Source organism: Mauremys reevesii, linkage group 2 (assembly GCF_016161935.1).
Source record: "Mauremys reevesii isolate NIE-2019 linkage group 2, ASM1616193v1, whole genome shotgun sequence".
Taxonomy (NCBI): Eukaryota; Metazoa; Chordata; order Testudines; family Geoemydidae; genus Mauremys; species Mauremys reevesii.
This window is the reverse complement of record NC_052624.1, coordinates 213,722,089-213,740,881: the sequence shown is the minus strand read 5'-3', so window position 1 is coordinate 213,740,881 and position 18,793 is coordinate 213,722,089. Positions and strand designations below refer to the sequence as shown.

The 18,793-nt window shown below is 40.7% G+C and overlaps 1 protein-coding gene across 22 annotated transcripts in view; it reads left to right on the top strand.

Moving 5' to 3' along the window:
• The window catches only part of CCDC178 (coiled-coil domain containing 178), a 350,640-nt gene that overhangs the window by 46,860 nt on the left and 284,987 nt on the right, over positions 1-18,793 (top strand). For all 22 annotated transcript variants that reach the window (XM_039524821.1, XM_039524816.1, XM_039524819.1 and 19 more), the window contains 3 exons: positions 2,737-2,957; positions 9,934-10,076; positions 17,828-17,981. In XM_039524821.1, coding sequence (XP_039380755.1) covers positions 2,737-2,957; positions 9,934-10,076; positions 17,828-17,981 — 518 coding nt within the window. The remainder of the gene's footprint in view (positions 1-2,736; positions 2,958-9,933; positions 10,077-17,827; positions 17,982-18,793) is intronic.

Genomic DNA, 18,793 nt, shown 5'->3' with positions numbered 1-18,793 from the left:
ACAGGATCAGCTCACACATCACTGTCAGTGGACAAGAGCTGGAGATAGTGAAATAGTTGAAGTATTTGAGGGCAATCATCACTGATGAAGGATTCAAGGTAGAAATTCTGGCAAGAACTGCGCAAACTATAACAGCAGCAGTGGCAATGTTAAAGCCAATTGGAGGCATAAGAACATCTCCCTGGAATCAAAACTGAAACTGCTACTGAATTGGTCATCTCCATTTTTCTGTGTGCGTGTGAGACATGGACCCTTATGGCAGAACTTGAACGGAAAATACAGGTAGTAGAGTTTGAGATACTTCTGTAAAATCCTGGGCATCTGCTACTTTGACCATGTCACTAATGAACAGGTCTGCAACATCATCACTCAATGTGCTGGGTCATATAAAGACCTCCTGACGACCATGAAGAAGTGCAAGCTGAAGTGGTACGGCCATGTAACAAGATCATCTGGATTATCCAAGATCATTCTCCAAGGAACGGTACAGGAGAAGAGGATAAGAGGTAGATAGAAGAAGAGATGGATTGACAACTTAAAAGAGTGGACAGGAATGGACTTCATGGAGACTCAAGCACTGACACACAATCGTTTGGGATGGAGACAATTGGTTGATTGCTCATCAATGATGGTGCCTCAGCGACCAGTGCGGTTATGGGAGTGATGATGATGATGAGATAAAATTGATTTTTTTAAAAGACACATTAGGTTTTTTCCATATGTTTTTCCCTCATGGTGTCTCACAGAGCAGAGTTAACTCTTTCAGTTGACTTCACTGATCAGGCCAGCATTTCTTACAGGAATCCTGCTCAGCAGAATCCAAATGTTGTTTGACTCTTCCAAGGCTTTTTATGAGGTCTACTACAGTAGCAACATTTTCTAAACTTTTCCCCCAGTTGATAAAACCCGTGCACTTCCATCAGTTTGGTACCACTGGGTATTCTGTTCTAGTCAGGGCACCAGCTACTACCAACATATTTGTAATAACATATTGAGTAGGACTTTTCTGAGCAGGGTTAAATGATATAGTGTTAATAACACCTGCAGCAGCCAGTGGCCACACCAAGAGCTTTCCCACTTGGGGATACTCAAGAAAGTGATGCCAAATTAACAAAAGATGTGAATTTAAAGTAAGTGAATTAAGCTAAACTGAATGAATACCACTCTGTTTCTGAAATGAGAGCATCCACATGGGTTTAATGCACTTTAACTAGTGCATTTCACTTTAATTTATTTGGCTTAAGTTACCTGGGTATCCCCAGGTATCCTAACACTAAAACTGTTTCCAATATTGTTGCAGCTGAACTGGCATTAGCATTGCTGGGAAATGTTTACAACATGTTTTAACTGTAGACAAAGTCTTCATGGCGATTACATTTTATCAGGTATTTTAATTCTGTGAATTAGGGAGATCTGTATCACTTGCCTTTGGCTACCTCTCTGTTTTATGCACTTATTTATTTATTTATTTATTTTTATTTGTATTATTGTCCTGTGGCCCCCATGGCCACAGTATGTGAGTGGCTCATAATTTTTAATGTATTTATCTTTGGAATATTTTTGTGAGATAGGGACCTATTATTTTAATTTTACAAATGGGGTTCTGAGGCTCAGAGAGACTAAGTGACTTGCTCAAGGTAACACAGGAAGTCTGTGGCAAAGCAGGAAAAATTGAACCTTGGTCTCCCAAATCCCAGCCTCACACCATAACCAGTGAACCATCCTTCCTCCACTTTGGCTGATTCTAATGGTAAAAGTATCCAACAGATTGAGTTGATCAATTTTATCACAGAGTCTTAGAAGACAGAGAAGAAAAACATGAGAATGGCCATAATAGGTCAGACCAATGGTCCATCTAGCCAAGTATCCTGTTTTTCAACAGCGTCCAGTGCCAGATGCTTCAGAGGGAATGAACAGAATAGGGCATTTATTGAATGATCCATCCCGTTGTCCAATCCCAGCTTCTGCCAAACCTCGTTTTATTCTTGTCATGTGGGCTTGATGCATGCTGCATAAAAGAATTGCTTTTTGTACTATAAGCATGTAGCAGTTCTCCAAAAAGGGCAATATTTTTGGAGTTTAATGTAAACACCCTACACACCCACATCTTATATAATTTGAAAACTCATTTTATGTACGTTTAGATGAGGTATGATGTGGAGCTGTCAAGTGGTTTCATAAGTCTGTAGGTGAGGTGAAACAATGGTGCCCAAAATAAGAAAGTATCATTTTTTTTTGCACAGTTTCAGAAATGTTGCAAATCAGTGGTGTCTCCTACTTGCCTACTACAGGTAGATATGTTGAAAACTAGTCACATGGCTTTCCCCAATATATCTAATATTGGATTCAAGGACATATGTAACTAATGTTTAGCCAAAGTGTACAATAAGAAAGAATCTCAAAGCTGTCAGAAATTTTTAGAATAGGCAGTGAGCTCCAGGCAAACAGGACCTGCCATCTCATTTACCTTTTCTTCCTTGTAAACTGTATTGCTAGTGTAATGTACTGGGTATTATTAAGCACAATTTTTGAACAGCTCTTCATTTAATAAAACTTTTAGTGATCTGTTTTGTAATGCATGTTCTCTTATTGACCCTTAAAAAGTAGGGTTTACAACAAACTGTTTATAAAATGTTTGCAGTTATTTTAGCAACATATTTTATAAGCTCATTAAATATGTGTAATGTTACTCAAATGTTCTTATTTTTATACTACTTGTCTTTTTTTTTTTAACAGAACATGAGATTTGTACTCAAGATATCTCAGAACTACAGTGGCATTTTGACTGTGCAAATCGTCAGCTACAACAGGTAAAAGCCCAAGTACTTAAGATAGAGACAGTTAATGGAAGGATTCAGGAGGATATAGACTTCATGAAGAAATACAGCCCTCTGCTGGAAGAAAAGCTGAATCTTGAGGGTGACGCTATGAAAGATGTATTACTGGCACATGGAAAGGTAAATAGAAACAATGCAATTATGTTTTTACTAAAATCTTTCTGCTAATTAAGGACATGCACATTTAGAATTGCCATCTGTTGCTAATGCCAAAGTGCTGTTCCATATACTGCACGCAAAGGATGAGAACCTTAGAGGTGCACTAAATACAGGAGTTTTCTGCTTACATTAGTTCTAATGTGCCTTAGTGTTCCGTATCAATAGTTTTTGTAAGATACATGTATTACTAATAGTGTTCATTCTTCACATTTTGTAACCCAAAAGAAAAGTTTATAAAAATTGTGTATTTTTAGCATTACAATATTTTGGAGTATACCTTTGTAATTACTTCTTTTAAATGTGATACAGAGGAATTCAGGCTACTGATTTTACATCTAAAGACATTGTGGCTCTCTTTCTCAGATGTTTAATGGTAGTTGCAGTATTAATATGATTAAAAACAAATTTATGAAGTTCCAGAAAAAGTGGAAACATATTTACCTGGAAAATTCAACAAAACATCTTATACTATCATTCTGCTTTGGTCTTCCGTCAGTGTTTCAGTAATTTTCTCTTTTTTTATTAAGTTTATCCAGTTAATTATGTTTTCCAGTTTCCAAATTGTAGTTGTTGTTGCACTGTTGGATGTATGAATAGTATTGATATTTTTTCTTCATAAAGATCCACGTGAAAAAGTTTAGCCCTTTTCTGTTCCATAGCTGCCATAAGTGCCTGTGCATTAGAATTCCAAGAAGACCTCATATTAGTGAGCTTCTGCAGAGAATTTTACAATTTATTTTGTGCTGTGTGCAGATAGCTCATGATACATGAAGCCCAACTCCTGAATTACTAGAGTCACTGGACTTGCAAGAGAAAATTTTACCTTTTTAATGTCAAGGAAAACTTTACAAATATCATGATCTTAAACAAATTTGCTATTGATCCATTTTTCTTTCTTTAAAATAAAAATCAACATTAACAAGTATATCACCACAGTACAATATACCTGAATAACTACTGGTACTCCTGAAAACTCCTCACTTCTAAATTCTTTTATAAAGCCTGGGTGATATTTGTTGATACGTACATAGGGGGTATGTGACTGTGAGTTGAGTAGATGTTCTATTCTTAAAGACTAACATTTTCATTATGTCAGCAGATAGGGTAGTTTCAAAATAATGGCTAATTAAAGGTCAGGCTGTTAACTTTTTCTTCTACTTATTTTTTTATTTCCTTTCTTCTTCTTGTTGCCTTGGGATATATTTGATGCAGTGAAAATTTCAAAATGATTTGAAATACAATTCACGAAATAGACTTTTCCCAAAGCAATTTTAAATTAATACCTTTTCCAGTACTGATTTTTTTTCTTTCCATTACTAAATGAAATAATGCAAAATCTCATCATAGAAGTGGTAACACTACATGGCATAATAAGAATATAGGTCATTTCTTGTGGTAACTCATTCATATATTTCCTCTTTAAAAAGTTATTAGATATTAAAACAAAAAATATTCAAGGTTTAAATTGTGCTCTAATTCATATGCTTGGGTTAACTGGTTCCACCAATTGTATTGGTTTTATCCTCCTCATTGCCTTAGGATCTTGCAGCAGGCACTTGATTTTCTCTTTAATTAAAAATAATTAGATAATATTGAGTATATATGTTTTTTTTTAATTTCCCAAAGAAAAAGACTGAGTAGTTAATAAGGGCTTTAGATGATAATATACTCCTATTTTTGTTCTGTTATGTGAATCACTGATTTCTTTAACTGTTGGAGGAGATTTTGGAAGGCAGAGAGAGCAGCTATGTACCGAATTCCCATTGAATGTCAATGGGAATGTGGTGCCTAACTCATTTGTGCCTTTGAAAATCTCCGTCGTTGTCTCAGGCTTCTCTGTTTTGAATGTCAGGCTTGTACAGCGCCTCAGAAGCCTTTAAGTAATGATTCTGTCAGGTTGCTGAGTACAGACTCAGTGGCTTCTTCCAAGGTTTTGTGTTCTGCTTCATTGGTCTCTGCCTTCCCATGCAAGTGGCCATCTTTTCACAATAACTTCTAAATGTTATAACAAAATGAAAGCCCGCTTGCTAACACTGGCTTTTTGATATCATCAGGTTCTACACATGCTTTGTCATTGTCTTCTACTCTTACTGCTTTTTTGGTATTCCAAGCTTTATTTATTGCTAAATATTGTGACATCCCAAAGCACTACACTCAAACTTTCAAATAGTGATAAGTGAGTCAGAAGATTACTGAATGTTGTGTATTTGGTTGTCATGGTAATAGAATCTTGTGTTGCAATGGCAACTGAGTCAGATTATTAGGGGATAGCCCAGCCTGTTTTGGCTGGCTGTTGGTTAGTTCTGTGGTAGCAAAAAATGGCTGCTCCAAGGTTTACAGCTCTCTGTGTCTCCAGTGATTTCTTCCTAAAGTTGCTGCTCCCAAGGATATAACAATGTGGCGACGAGCCTGGGATCTCTGTGCTGCCCCAGCAACAGAAGGAAGTAGGAGTTAAGGTACAAAAACAAACAAACCAACCTTGTTTGCTGCTGGAAGGGGGTGAGAACTGGCTTATTTGCACTGACTGTGAAACTGAAACTAAAACCATGGCTACACTTACAGGGCCACTGGAACCTTTTGAGGAGACTATAGTGCAATGGCATGTATATACTGAGCGTTTTGAGCTTTTTGTTATTGCAAATTACATTACAGAAGCAAAGAAGGTGCCAATATTCTTAAGTGTTGTAGGGGCTAAGACCTACTCCCTGCTACACCGTTTACTACACCCTGTTAAGCCAGAGACCAAATTTTACAGTGACGTTGTGGAAATCCTGGGGTCCCATTTTAATCCCAAACCACTGGTAATTGCTGAAAGATACAGGTTTCACAAAAGAGACCAGAAAGGAGATGAAACAGTTGTACAATTTGTAGCAACTTTGAGAAAGCTGGCAGAACACTGAATTTAAGGAGATATTAAATGAGGCCCTACCTGACAGGTTAGTGTGTGGCCTGCACAGTGAAGCTATACAGAAGCGCCTATTGACAGAGGCTCAGCTGACCTTACAGAAGGCCATTGATATTGCTGTCTCCATGGAACTGGCTACAAAGGAGGCACAATCCATCAATGTATCCCCTAGGGTGCATAAGGTGTCGCAAGAACCTACCCACAAAACTGTGGGGAGTCAGGAATGTTACCGCTGTGGTAAGCCAGGTCATCGTGCATCAGAATGCTGGTGTAAGGACCTAGTGTGTCGATACTGTGGCAAAAAGGGATACATTGAGTGTGCCTGTAAACAAAAGAAAAAAAGGCCTGTGGTCTGGTCGACCAAAAAGGGAAATCTGCATACCCTAGAGAAGACCCAGGATGACCAAGGAGATACCTCCTCACAAGAAGAAGAGCCACTCCACGTTTTGTCTTTGGCAGTGGGCTCACATGAATACTGGGTAACCCCGTTGTTGGACGGCAAACCTATACGCATTGAACCGGATACCGGTGCAGCCGTCTCACTGGTCTCAAAGACTGTGTATAAAGAAAAGCTACAGCATCTTCCACTTAAAGCAACAAAAACAGTGCTGAAGACATATACGGGAGAAGCTGTGCCCATGTTGGGCACTACTGATGTTAAGGTGGAGCTCAATGGACAGGCTGCTAAATTGCCACTGTTTGTGGTGAGAGGTAATTACCCAGCCTTAATGGGTAGGTCTTGGCTTAGGAAGATCCAGCTGAATTGGGCAGAAGTTCACCGAGTGACTAAAGAAGAAACTGGTCTGACCACTATACTAAGGAAACATGCTGCTGTTTTTGGAGAGGATCTGGGAATTATGAAGGGAATCACTGTGACATTGAACATTAAACCTGACAGTCAACCAAAATATGTGAAAGCCAGAACTGTGCCATATGCTATCAGGCCAAAAGTCGAAGCGGACCTGGAGCGCCTGGTCACAAATGGAGTCCTAATACCAGTTACCCATAGCCCATGGGCAACTCCTATTGTTCCAATAGTGAAGAAAGATGGCTCCCTCTGGATTTGTGGTGATTTTAAAGTCACTGTCAACCCAGTGTTATGTGCAGAGCAATACACGCTTCCCCGCATCGATGACCTCTTTGCAGGCCTGGCTGGGGGACAAAAGTTGAATAAGATTGATCTGAGTCAAGCATATTTACAGATGCACGTTGATGAAAAGTCCCAAGAGCTGTTGACTATTGTGATGCATAAGGGGCTTTATCGATACTGTCGCCTACCCTTTGGAATAACATCTGCTCCCGCCATGTTCCAGAGGGCTATGGACCAGATCTTGTGTGGCTTGGCAGGAGTCTAGTGCTATCTGGATGATATCCTGGTCACTGGAAGGAATGAGAAGGATCACCTAAGGAATTTAGAGGCTACCCTACAAAGACTGGAAGAGTATGGACTGCAAGTCCACAAAGACAAGTGTGAATTCTTCCAGCCCTCTGTTGAATATTTGGGACACATCATTGATGCTACAGGTCTTTGTAAGGCCCCTGCCAAGGTTAAGGCTATTGTGGAGGCTCCCTCCCTCCCCGAAATGTTAGCCAGCTTCGCTCATTTCTAGGACTATTGAACTATTATGGAAAGTTTATCTCACAGTTAGCCACACTGCTAAAACCACTTCGTGAACTCCTTGGGCAGAACAAGGCCTGGAAGTGGACTGAAGCCTGTGATGTTGCATTTAACAAAGCTAAGGATGCATTGCTAAATTCTGAAGTTCTGACGCACTTTGATCCATCCTTACCCCTACAGTTGGCCTGTGATGCGTCCCCTTATGGAGTGGGAGCAGTCGAGTCACACATTATGCCTTTGGGAGAAGAGAGACCTATTGCTTTTGCTTCACGCACTCTAAGCAAAGTGGAAACTAACTATGCCCAAATCGAACGTGAGGCATTGAGAATCGTTTTTGGAATTTGGAAGTTTCATCAGTACCTGTTCGGATGGAAGTTTACTCTTCTCACTGACTATCGACCCCGACTTCAATTTTTGGACCCCACACAGGCATTCCTCCATTAGCCGCTAGTCGTATGCAACGGTGGGCATTGTTGCTTTCTGCGCACACACATGAAATCAAATATAGGAAAAACACTCTGCACGGCAATGCAGATGGTCTCTCAAGGCAGCCGTTGCCTGTCAACCGTCGAGATATTGCCCAGAAGGAAATCTTTTACTTTGACCAAGGAGAGAATACACCTATCACCACTATTCAGGTAAAGAATGCAACTCGAGTTGACCCAATATTGTCACAAGTTATGGACCTCGTGATGCATGGAACATCTCGGCGAACCTCTCTGGTCTCACCTGACCTTGTTACCTACATGTCCAGGAGGACGGAGTTATCAATCCAATCTGGTTGTTTGTTGTGGGGGAGACGTGTCATTATTCCACCACCACTGAGATCACAGATGTTAGAACAGCTCCATTCCGGTCACTGTGGAATAGTGCGCATGAAGGAAATTGCACGAAGCTATTTTTGGTGGTCTGGGTTGGACAGTGCTATTGAAGAGAAGGCAAGAGCTTGTATGTCATGTCAAAGTGTGAGGAATGCACCCCAGTGGGCACCCCTACATCCATGGGACTGGCCTGAAAAGCCGTGGGAACATATTCACGTTGACTTCGCTGGCCCCCTTGAAGGAAGCATGTTCTTGGTGGTGGTAGATGCCCATTCCAAATGGCCAGAAGTATCTATAATGCAGTCCACTATTGCAGAGAGTACTGTCCAAAAACTACGAGGACTCTTTAGTTGTTTCGGTCTGCCAGAACAACTTGTGAGTGACAATGGACTGCAGTTCGTCTCTCAGGAGTTTCAAAAGTTTATGAAAGCAAATGAGATACACCACATCACTTCAGCGCCATATCATCCATCCACTAATGGATTAGCTGAAAGATTTTGTGCAGACAATGAAACAAGCTTTGAAATCGGGAAGGGGACAATTATTCATTCAAAAGCATCTGGACACCTTCTTACTATCCTACAGAAACACACCTCATGCTACGACCAAGGCATCCCCGGCCTTTCTAATGATGGGATGACAGCTGCACACTTGCTTTGATCTGCTGAAACCTTCTGAACCTCGACAAATTGTGCCATGTCAGCAGCAGGATCAAGTCATCAGGCATGTACCCAGAGCAAAAGACCAAACCTTTAGACCGGGACAGCCAGTTTTGGCTCGGCATTATACTTCTGGAGCTAAATGGGTCCCTGCCACTGTCATCGCTCAAACGGGACCTGTTTCCTACAACTTCCGGACTGCAGAGGATCTCACTTGGCGGCAACATGTAGATCAGCTGCTGCCAGGTCATACCGGTTCTCAGGACACATCGTCAGTTGAGTTGCCTGACTTCACCACCTCCGGTGAGACACTGAATCAAGAGTCACCTGTTCCTGACTTTTCCCCTCCATTACTGCCAGCGGCAGAGATACCTCTCTGCCCGGCACAAGCTGATACCCCATCCTCACCCCTTCGCCCTACGAACCCTGAGCCCATTGTCAGGCCCACGCCCAAGACACACTCGGGTGCAACAACACCAGAAGTCCGCCGTAATCCACCTAGAGACAGAAGGCCTCCTCATCGGCTGGATCTTTAGCTAGGGCGAATCCACGGTTATGGGGCAAAATAATCCCCGGGGTTTAGCCGGGAATGGAGGCAGTCTACCCTCCTTCTCTAGATAGGATATTTTGGGGACATTCTTATTAAGGAGGGGGGAATATGTTGTGTATTTGGTTGTCATGGTAATAGAATGTGTTGCGATGGCAACTGAGTTGGATTATTAGGGGATAGCCCAGCCTGTTTTGGCTGGCTGTTGGTTAGTTCTGTGGTAGCAAAAAATAGCTGCTCCAAGGTTTACAGCTCTCTGTGTCTCCAGTGATTTCTTCCTAAAGTTGCTACCCCCAAGGATATAACACTGAATGAGAACAGTTGTGTTTAGAATATTACATACATTTCATAATTAAAACAATTTATAGAATTCTTCTCCTTTTTCAGGCATCAAAATTATATTATGATGTTTATCGGGAACTTCTGAGAATCCAGCAGATTTTAAAACAAGTCACTGAAGAAGCTGAAAAGGAGAGAAAATCTATGTCTGAGAAAATTAAATACGCTGAGATAGTGTTGAAGCAGTACCAGTAAGAGCCCTTTAAAATGTTATTAAAATATTCTGATGATCTTTAATATTTTGACAGTTTAGAAGTATAATGATAATAGAAGTACAGTGTATTTGCATTCAGAAAATGTCTGTTTTAAATTCTGTTCTTGTTTGAGTGTCCTCTGCATATTCTCAAACTGGGAATGTGCTGACCAGTGCAGCTTGGATGATGGAACCTTTTGATAGTACCACCTGTTAAAGTGGTCACCTACCCCTCCTACTGCTCCCCTCAGCATTCAAGCTTATTCTGAGGGCATGAATATAAATAGGTCTGCCACCTTAGTTACTTTCTCCCACAGAACTCAGACAGATGCGGACCTTTCTAGATCTCTTGGATCCACAGCTTTGAATGCCTACTAACTCTACATCAGTTGTTAGATTAGATTAGCTACCTTTATAGTTCATAGTATTAGCATTAGGATTTTAACTTAAAATATTTACAAAGAGTATGGTACTGGTGTTGATTGCAGATCCAAAGACAATGAAGCATGATTTTAAAAGATATGCATCATGTCCTGCAGTCTTACTGGCATCCAATGCATGTGTCAGGTGACTTAAATGCCATGGGAAAGGACGTTCCCCTTCACATTGTGCTGTTTTTAGCACGTTCACTACTTGGGCCAGTAAGGAGAGAGAAAACATACTTCAGGCCCTCAAGAGGCCCTGTCTGCCCATCCTCTAGGATCTGAACTTCAAAGAGATCTGAAGGAAAAAGTATGGGATCCAAGGCGGCTCTGAGTACTTTCGGCTCCCAAAAGAGAACCATGGTAAAGGGTTTGGTCTTGGCATGGAGCTCTGGTTCCAAGCCAACTGAGATTTTGGTAGCTAAATCTAGTGATTCAGCTCTAAGATACAGCCTGCATCTGAGACAGTTCTGGCTAAGGAACCCAAGGCTCCAGATAACATGCTAGAACTAAGCAATGTGCTTTCAAGGAAAAGAAAGGTCAAATTAAAACACATCTTTGGTAATTCACTGGATTCTACTATGGATCTGAGACCTGAGGACATAAAAGCTCCAAATTGTTCTAAGGTGCTGGAGCCAAAGAAGAAGCCAGCTTAACCAATTATTTCATCTTTCCTACTTCCTACCATTACAGTTATGACACAGATTCATGTGAATCTGCAACACGTAACAGATCTGACTGGTTTTCCAATTAGATTGGAAGAGGTTCCAACGCTGGTGCGATGCAAGACAAATTACCTCTACATCCTCCTCTTTACTTCCTGGAATTAAAGAAATCTGGGCTATCTCAAAGCTTGGTGAAGGTAAACCTCACAGCCATTCTACCAGAAGATAGAGGGTCATTTGGTGTTCACTCATCCTACAACAAAAAGATTTCTTAAAGGCATGAATAACCTCTACCCCCAAATCAGAGATCCTATACCAGGTCTTGAGCTGTCTTACAAAGTTTCCCACTGAACCAATGGCACCTTGCTCACTCCTACACCTCTCTATGAAAACCACGTTCCTAGTGGCCGTCACGTGCTTGGAGAGTGGGAAAGATAGGGACCCTAACGGCGTACCCTCTCCCCCTTTAAGATTTTCTTAAAATACAAGGTCACAGTGCAATCACACCCCAAATTCCTTCCAAAAATACCTGCAGTCTTCCACGTAAATCAACCTATTCACCTCCCAGCATTCTTTCCCAAACTGCACCAGGATAAAAGGGAGGCAACACTACACACACTTGACATCAGAAGAGCGTTAGACTTCTACTTGGAAAGGATCGAACCTTTCAGAAAATCTCCAAGACTATTCCTCTCCATCGCAGATAAATCTAAGGGATCCCCAGTCTCTAGGCAAAGACTTTCTAAATGGATATCAGACTGCATTGCCAATTGCTTTCCCAACTGCTACAACCCTTCGGGAGCCTGAATGCATTCTACAAGCTCTCTGTCCACTTCCATAGCCTTCCTCAATAATGTTCTGGTCACAGAAATATGCAGAGCAGCAACTTGGGCATCTGCTCAGACATTTGCAGAACATTATTCAATCATTCTTGCTTTAGCATCAGATGTGATATTTGGCTTGACAGTATTATCATCCATATTGGACTCCGCTCCGAAGCCCCATCCCTCCAGCAGGGACACTGCTATAGAGTCACTTGGAGTCAGAGGCGGCAGGTTTGTAGAAACTTTGGTAGTGCCCAGAATGCCCAGAGCTTGTCCCCCCCCACCCCTCAGATTCCGCCCTCCCACCTGCCTAAGGCTCTGGAAGGGAGTTTGGGTGGGGGAAGGAGGTCTGGGGTGCAGGCCCTGGGCTGGGGCAGGGGATTGGGATGCAGGCTCTGAGAGGGTGTTTGGGTGCAGAAGGGGTGAAAGGTGCAGGCTCTGGGATGGAGTTTGGGTGCAGGCTCTGGGGTGAGGTTGGGCGTGCAGGCTTTGGGAGGGAATTTGGGGCCAGGAGGAGGTGCAAGCTCTGGGAGGGAGATTGGGGCAAGAGGGGGTGTGTGGAATTCCAATACTGGTAGACAACTGAAGAAACTGAGCAAAATGCTCTTGAACAGTTCAAATTCATGGCACAGCAAAGAACAAAAAGAGATAGGAAAGTCATATTAACTACAGAGGGAAACATGGAAATGATGTTGCCCTTTATCCTGATGAAGAAGTTGCAGAAGTGACTCAGACATTCCGTGCAAGGCTTCAGAAAGAGTCTAGGCAGGGTGGATAAAAATCAATTATTTAAAAAATACAAATAAAAAAAATCGGATTTTTTAATTTAAATCAGATTTTTTTGATAAAATGCTTTTTGAGGAAAAACCTACGTAAAGATGGTTTTAATTAAGATACATTATAGCTTAAAGATATCTCATCATGGAATGGAGATTATAAATTCTAATTCTATAGTATGAGACAATATTTAAGAAGAGTTTTGTAAATGAGTTCCAATAGTTCATGGATTAAGGACCCAATCATATGGGGCTCCAGGGGCTTCTTTATAGATTATTTAGGTTAATCTTTCAGTCTACCCAATGGGACTCAGTGCTTAGTCTAGAAGATACCATCAGAGATGCTTAATTTTGCCGTTCTCAAACAGTGGATTTGTGTCTCCAGAGATAACAGGCTTGTTAACAGCAAAAATGTTTTAAAATAAATAAATAATATATAGAGGTGAAAAATAACAGACCTCAACCCTATTGTCCCTCTGCAAATTTGTGTACACAGAGTCAATCCCTTACCTCTCTCTAAAAGTGCTAAGTTTCAAAAAGTTTAATGAATAGAAGATTGTTGGCGGTGGAATAGATCTGGACAAGGAGAAGAAGTCTGGAGATAAATGTGGGACAGGAGGGACAGGCAGTAGAAACAAAAAAGTGAAACTGTTTGAGCAGCATATTCCAGAAGTCTTGAGTACTTTCTGAGTGTACCCTTAATTGATTTGAGATCTACCATACCATTCTCTCACTAGAAGGGAAAACCTTTAATGGCAATGGGCCGTAAAAGAGACCCAGTTTGGGAATAAGAACCATTCAAAAAATATGTTTGCTGATGTTTTAAAGAAAGTCACATCAGTGAACTTGTGGAAGTCACTTAAGCACTTGGATTCAGAGACTGTTGAAATGATAATCTCACTTTTTAACAGCAGTAGCTTCTTCTGCTGGTGTAGAAAGAATATTTTCTTCCTTTGGACTAATTTATTCCAAATTGAACAAAGAGTCCTGTGGCACCTTATAGAGTAACAGACGTTTTGAAGCATGCGCTTTCGTGGGTGAATACCCACTTCGTCGGATGCATGTAGTGGCCACCCACGAAAGCTCATGCTCCAAAACATCTGTTAGTCTATAAGGTGCCACAGGACTCTTTGTTGTTTTTACAGATGCAGACTAACACAGCTACCCCTCTGATACTTGATTCCAAATTGAGAAACTGTTTGGGACCCGAAAAAGCAGGAAAGCTTGTTTTTCTTGTTCATATTATGAATGGGAAAATGAAGATGAAGACGACTGAGTTAGCTGCAGAATCCAATATTTTAAATTTCTCATGTTGACCTGGCTGACATAGTTGATTTAATTTTTTTTTAATTTCACGTAACTGTTGTCAGAGCGGTACCGGTGTGGTGCTCTGCTCTCTCCAATGTTGATATCACTCAGCTGCGTGCGTGTGTTCCCTCTGTGTGCTGCCCCTCTTTGAAGATAGCTGACCCAGCAGACCCGATGAGAACCCCCAATAACCACAAAGTCTAGTAAGGTACGAAGGCACGTCGGCCAGGTTTATTGTCGAAAAAAGTACAGCCTCCGGCTCCCCGGCAAACGTAGTCCAGGGTGCTGACAAGGTGCAGCTAGCCAGTACATATGTACTCCCTGACAATGGACTCAGCTCAGTCAGTGGCGGGATTTCCACTGCCCCCTAGGCTGGACAAAAGGCACCTCCCCAGGACTGCATTCTTATACACAGATACAAACAAGTTACACATCACACCTGACGTATTAAGGTACAACCTCTCTACATAGCAAGTTACAACCCTTCTACGTATTAAGGCACTGCCTTCTACCTTGTACATGTTGGTTCGAACAAAACAACTCTATCCATCATTTTACCCTTTTGCCCCTTTCATTGGGATGGGTCGGCCTGTCCTTTTATTATCTATGGAATGTTTCAGTATAGTGTGTTCTAGTGCTGTGTTTATGCTAGGTGAATGCAGCATCAGCCCTTTCCGTGCCAGCTTCTGTGAGCAGGGCCTACCTCTGGCTCACAGCTTAACTTTGCTTTATGTTAGCAAAGTCTTGTCCATTACTTTAGTTCAGGCCTCAGGCCTCATACTGGGCTTTTATTAGGGCTTGCACTTACTACATTCCCCCGCTTTTTGTCTTTTTATGGGGAGGATGTTTACCCATCGTCCCGGAAAAGCATAATGTACGGACTAAAGATAACCCAGTGGGCTAAACACTGTTATGTGGTTACCTTATTTTACCATCCATACACTCATGCCCCATCTGTCTGTTTAGTCTGCACATTCCCTCGTACGACTATTAGACAGACTTTATTATCCAATTATTTTAGTCCCTTATGTTGGGCCTGGGAATGTTAGGCCCGGGACCATGGATACATGGGGGTCAGTAGCCTCTCTGGTGTCTTATTGAGGGCCTCGTGAGACCATACAAATGTAAATGTAAATGTAAAATATAAAGGTAGTATTATGATTGAGCCTTAGAGGCACTCCCAAATAATTAATATATATAAATTATATAGTTATAGCATATATATTTGTAGCGTGTATGGGCATATATGTATAGTATGTATGTGTACATATGACACCACCTTATATCCAAGCATAACCATGTTTTTCCAATTTGCTGGTGTACTCTGGCCCTTTTACTTAGGTGATACAGATAGACACACACCCCTATTAGGGCAATTTCAGTGACTATCTCTCTCATTATTAGCAGTAGGCTGAATGTTTTAAAATACTGGGATAGGGATTATGATAGTGTGTCCCACACTGCTATGTGAGAAGTAAAACAGAAATTTGGAGTAGTGACACTACCACTGAGGCCTTTAATTTAAATGTCTGTTTGGTGATGTTCTCCTCCTAATACAGCATGGCAAGAAAATCCTCCAAATATTAATGATTAACCTGTTGAATTGGAGATAGTTCACCTCCCAATGACTTCATAAGTATCTGCTTCAATTACCTTTTGGTAAATGAAATAACCAAACAATCATTCATTTTCTGATATAGCTGTAAAACTAATCTGAAAAGTTTTCAAAATAAATCATTTTTAAAATGTATAGTAGGTTTCATTTTTAGAAGATTCATACATCTATCTCTGAGTTGTGAAGAATATGTATTAAGGATATAACAACCAATAAGAATGCACTTTATGTAGAAATCCAGGATTAAATCGAGTCTTTCTGACTAGTGATTTAAATCAAATCCACCCTGATTCTAAGGTAAGCTAAATGCTTGTATTTGCTTGAAAATCTATCCATTTTTTTAAAAAAGAGAGATTGACAGCAATAATTAGAGCTGATATCGTGAAACCAGTTATCTAAATATATAAATTCAGTGATTGACTTCATTACTGTATCTGTTGGAGTTTAAATATTTGAAATACACAGTGCGTGGTTGGACACAGGATCCACACTTCTGCCATCATTAGAATTTTCCCTGTGATGTGATAGGATGAAATTACTTTGCCAATTTAGGGCATCTCAAGTCCGGTAAAATACAGCTATGGGATGCTGGAATAACAGGCAGGAAGTGAGGGAGACTTCTGCTCTTGTGAGAGTATGCTTCCACAAACACAATAATAAATACAGCGTGTATGTGTTAGCTGCCATGGCACACTTTAACCTGATCTCCTCCCATTTCCCTGTCCCTTTCACAGAGCATGCTCTCATGTATATAGCAGTAATAAAGAATGTGTACAAAACCTGTAACTGTGCCCAAGAGTATCGTCTCATTCTTCATTTCTTCCTCACGTTTCTTCAGCTGAGTTGGAGGGGTCACTGCTGTCCATATTTTATTGAGTTTGAAGTAGTTGTGAGGACATTAACTCAAACAAGTGTTTTTGCCATTTGTTGGAGTCCTTGACCTGATTACACTGCAGCCTCAGTGCTTTTATCTTTTTCTGGTATTGAAAGGTGCTCCATTGCATCATGCTCCCTGCAAGGGGAGCTAGGATTTATTGATAGACCATTGGATAGCATATGACAGTATTCAGATCAGTCTGAATTCCCTTCTCACTTCAGTGTGAAAACAAGGTCTTTATCTCCCAATTGGACCTAACCTACTGTGTTGGCTTCTCCATTTGGTTTTGGTTACAGATGCCAGCTGGTGCAGTCACTTACAAGCTTGTTAGACAATGATGAGTATGCTATGTCCAGAGAAAGAAGTTGATGGATATTTTAACCAGACTGTGGTTTTCTACTGATGGAGCCTGGAGAGCCTTTTAGAACAAGCTTTGGAAGGACAGAGTGCCCAGAGGATACTCTTTGGAGCGGGGACTGTCATTTTTTTTGTTTATAAAATACCTCGCACAGTGGGAGTTGAGGCCTCTCAGTGCTACCTCAATATACATTATAAACAATAGTGATAATACTTGTCAGTCTAGGTACCCACATAAATGTATTATCTGAGTCCCTCAACACATGAGTGTACTCTGGGATGCCTACCTGCATAGAGGCATGGAAGGAGGTAGGAGTGATCTGGGCACATAGCAAAATGACTATGCACCTGATTGGTTAAATGAAGAAAGCTGTACATTAGACTAGGCCAACAGCAGGAACAGCACTTGGTTAATATGCTTGGTTATTAACTGTGAGATGTGTGAACCAAAACCATGTTTTAAGCTATTGCACTAGTAACTGGTTAGAGGCTCAGTTAGAAATTGTGTGGTTAAACACTTTTTATGTACAAATGAGTAGTTTTTAAAGCCTGACTGGAATAAGAACAAAAAAACAGTCATACTGTGTCAGACTAATGGTCCCTCTAGCCTAGTACCGGTCATCTGACAGTGCCCCATGCCAGATGCTTCTGAGGGAATGAATAGAACAGGGCAGTTTCAAGTAAACCATCCCCTGTTTTCCAGCCCCAGCTTCTGGCAGATGATGATGTCAGGGTTGATATTTCCAAATCCATTAATATATAAGTATTTGAGTGACTTAGGCAACAGAGAGAACCAAAATAAATCTTTACTGATTCAAATCTGCTTTACATTCTCCTCTATGGAGACGGGTGATGTTGGAATACTTCCAAATAAATGAATTACATTATTCTTGTGTTTCTATTAGGAATGATTTAAAACACTCAGAATTTCTTTGGACTGAATTGTGTATCAAATTAAAAGAAACAGAGGAGAAGATTATAAAGGAAGAAAGACACCTTGAAGAGTTAGTAAAGCAAAAAGAAGAGATACAGGAAGATACTAAATCTTGGAACAACAATGTGAGTTTTGAATATTTATAAACAACCAAATAAATAAAACAAATATCTTTTAAACTGAAAAGTATATGAAATTCTGTGTGTTTGTAAGTTAAGGTTTCCTGTAATAGCACAAATGAAAGTATTTATTTTGAGTACATTGAAAATATGTTTGATATAATGGAATTTGTTCATTATTGTGGTACAGTAATGTAACTTTGTTTATGAAGAGTAATAATATAGCATCTTACAGTACTTCACGGGACTGCTGCATATTCCTGCCCGGTACTGCTGACCTTTTCAAACCTTCTAGAAAGAAATGCATGCTCAATGGAGCTGCATCAGTGCTGTGTTGAATCAGTAAACATTGGAAGCTGAAAGGTATTGTGATTGTCCCTCTGTACCTGGAGCGATTTCTGTTTTACTTTAAAATTCTCCTTATTTTTCTTGTTTTCTACTTTTTCTACTTTTATTTAGCATATTTTAGGAACTCTGCACTGTTGTGCATTTTATTTTAATATTTGAATTGAAAGGCCTACCACAGGTTAGTTGTAGCCAATCCAGTTTTCAAGAATCTGGATAACAAACAAACAGATTTAAATTGTGCTCTTCCATGTTCACTGAAGCAGACTCATGCAGTCACTGTTCATTCTCCCTGGGGGAAATTTTCCATATCACTGCTTACTTGCAGAGCCTTCAACCTTTGGGTCTAGAGTGATATGCAATGGAGGCACCAAACCTTTCTCAACAAAGGAGGCTTTATTAGTCTGGCCTTTGAATCTACATTTGGATCAACTGTCTATGGCTGCGAAAGGCAGGTGGCCTTTTATTTCAAA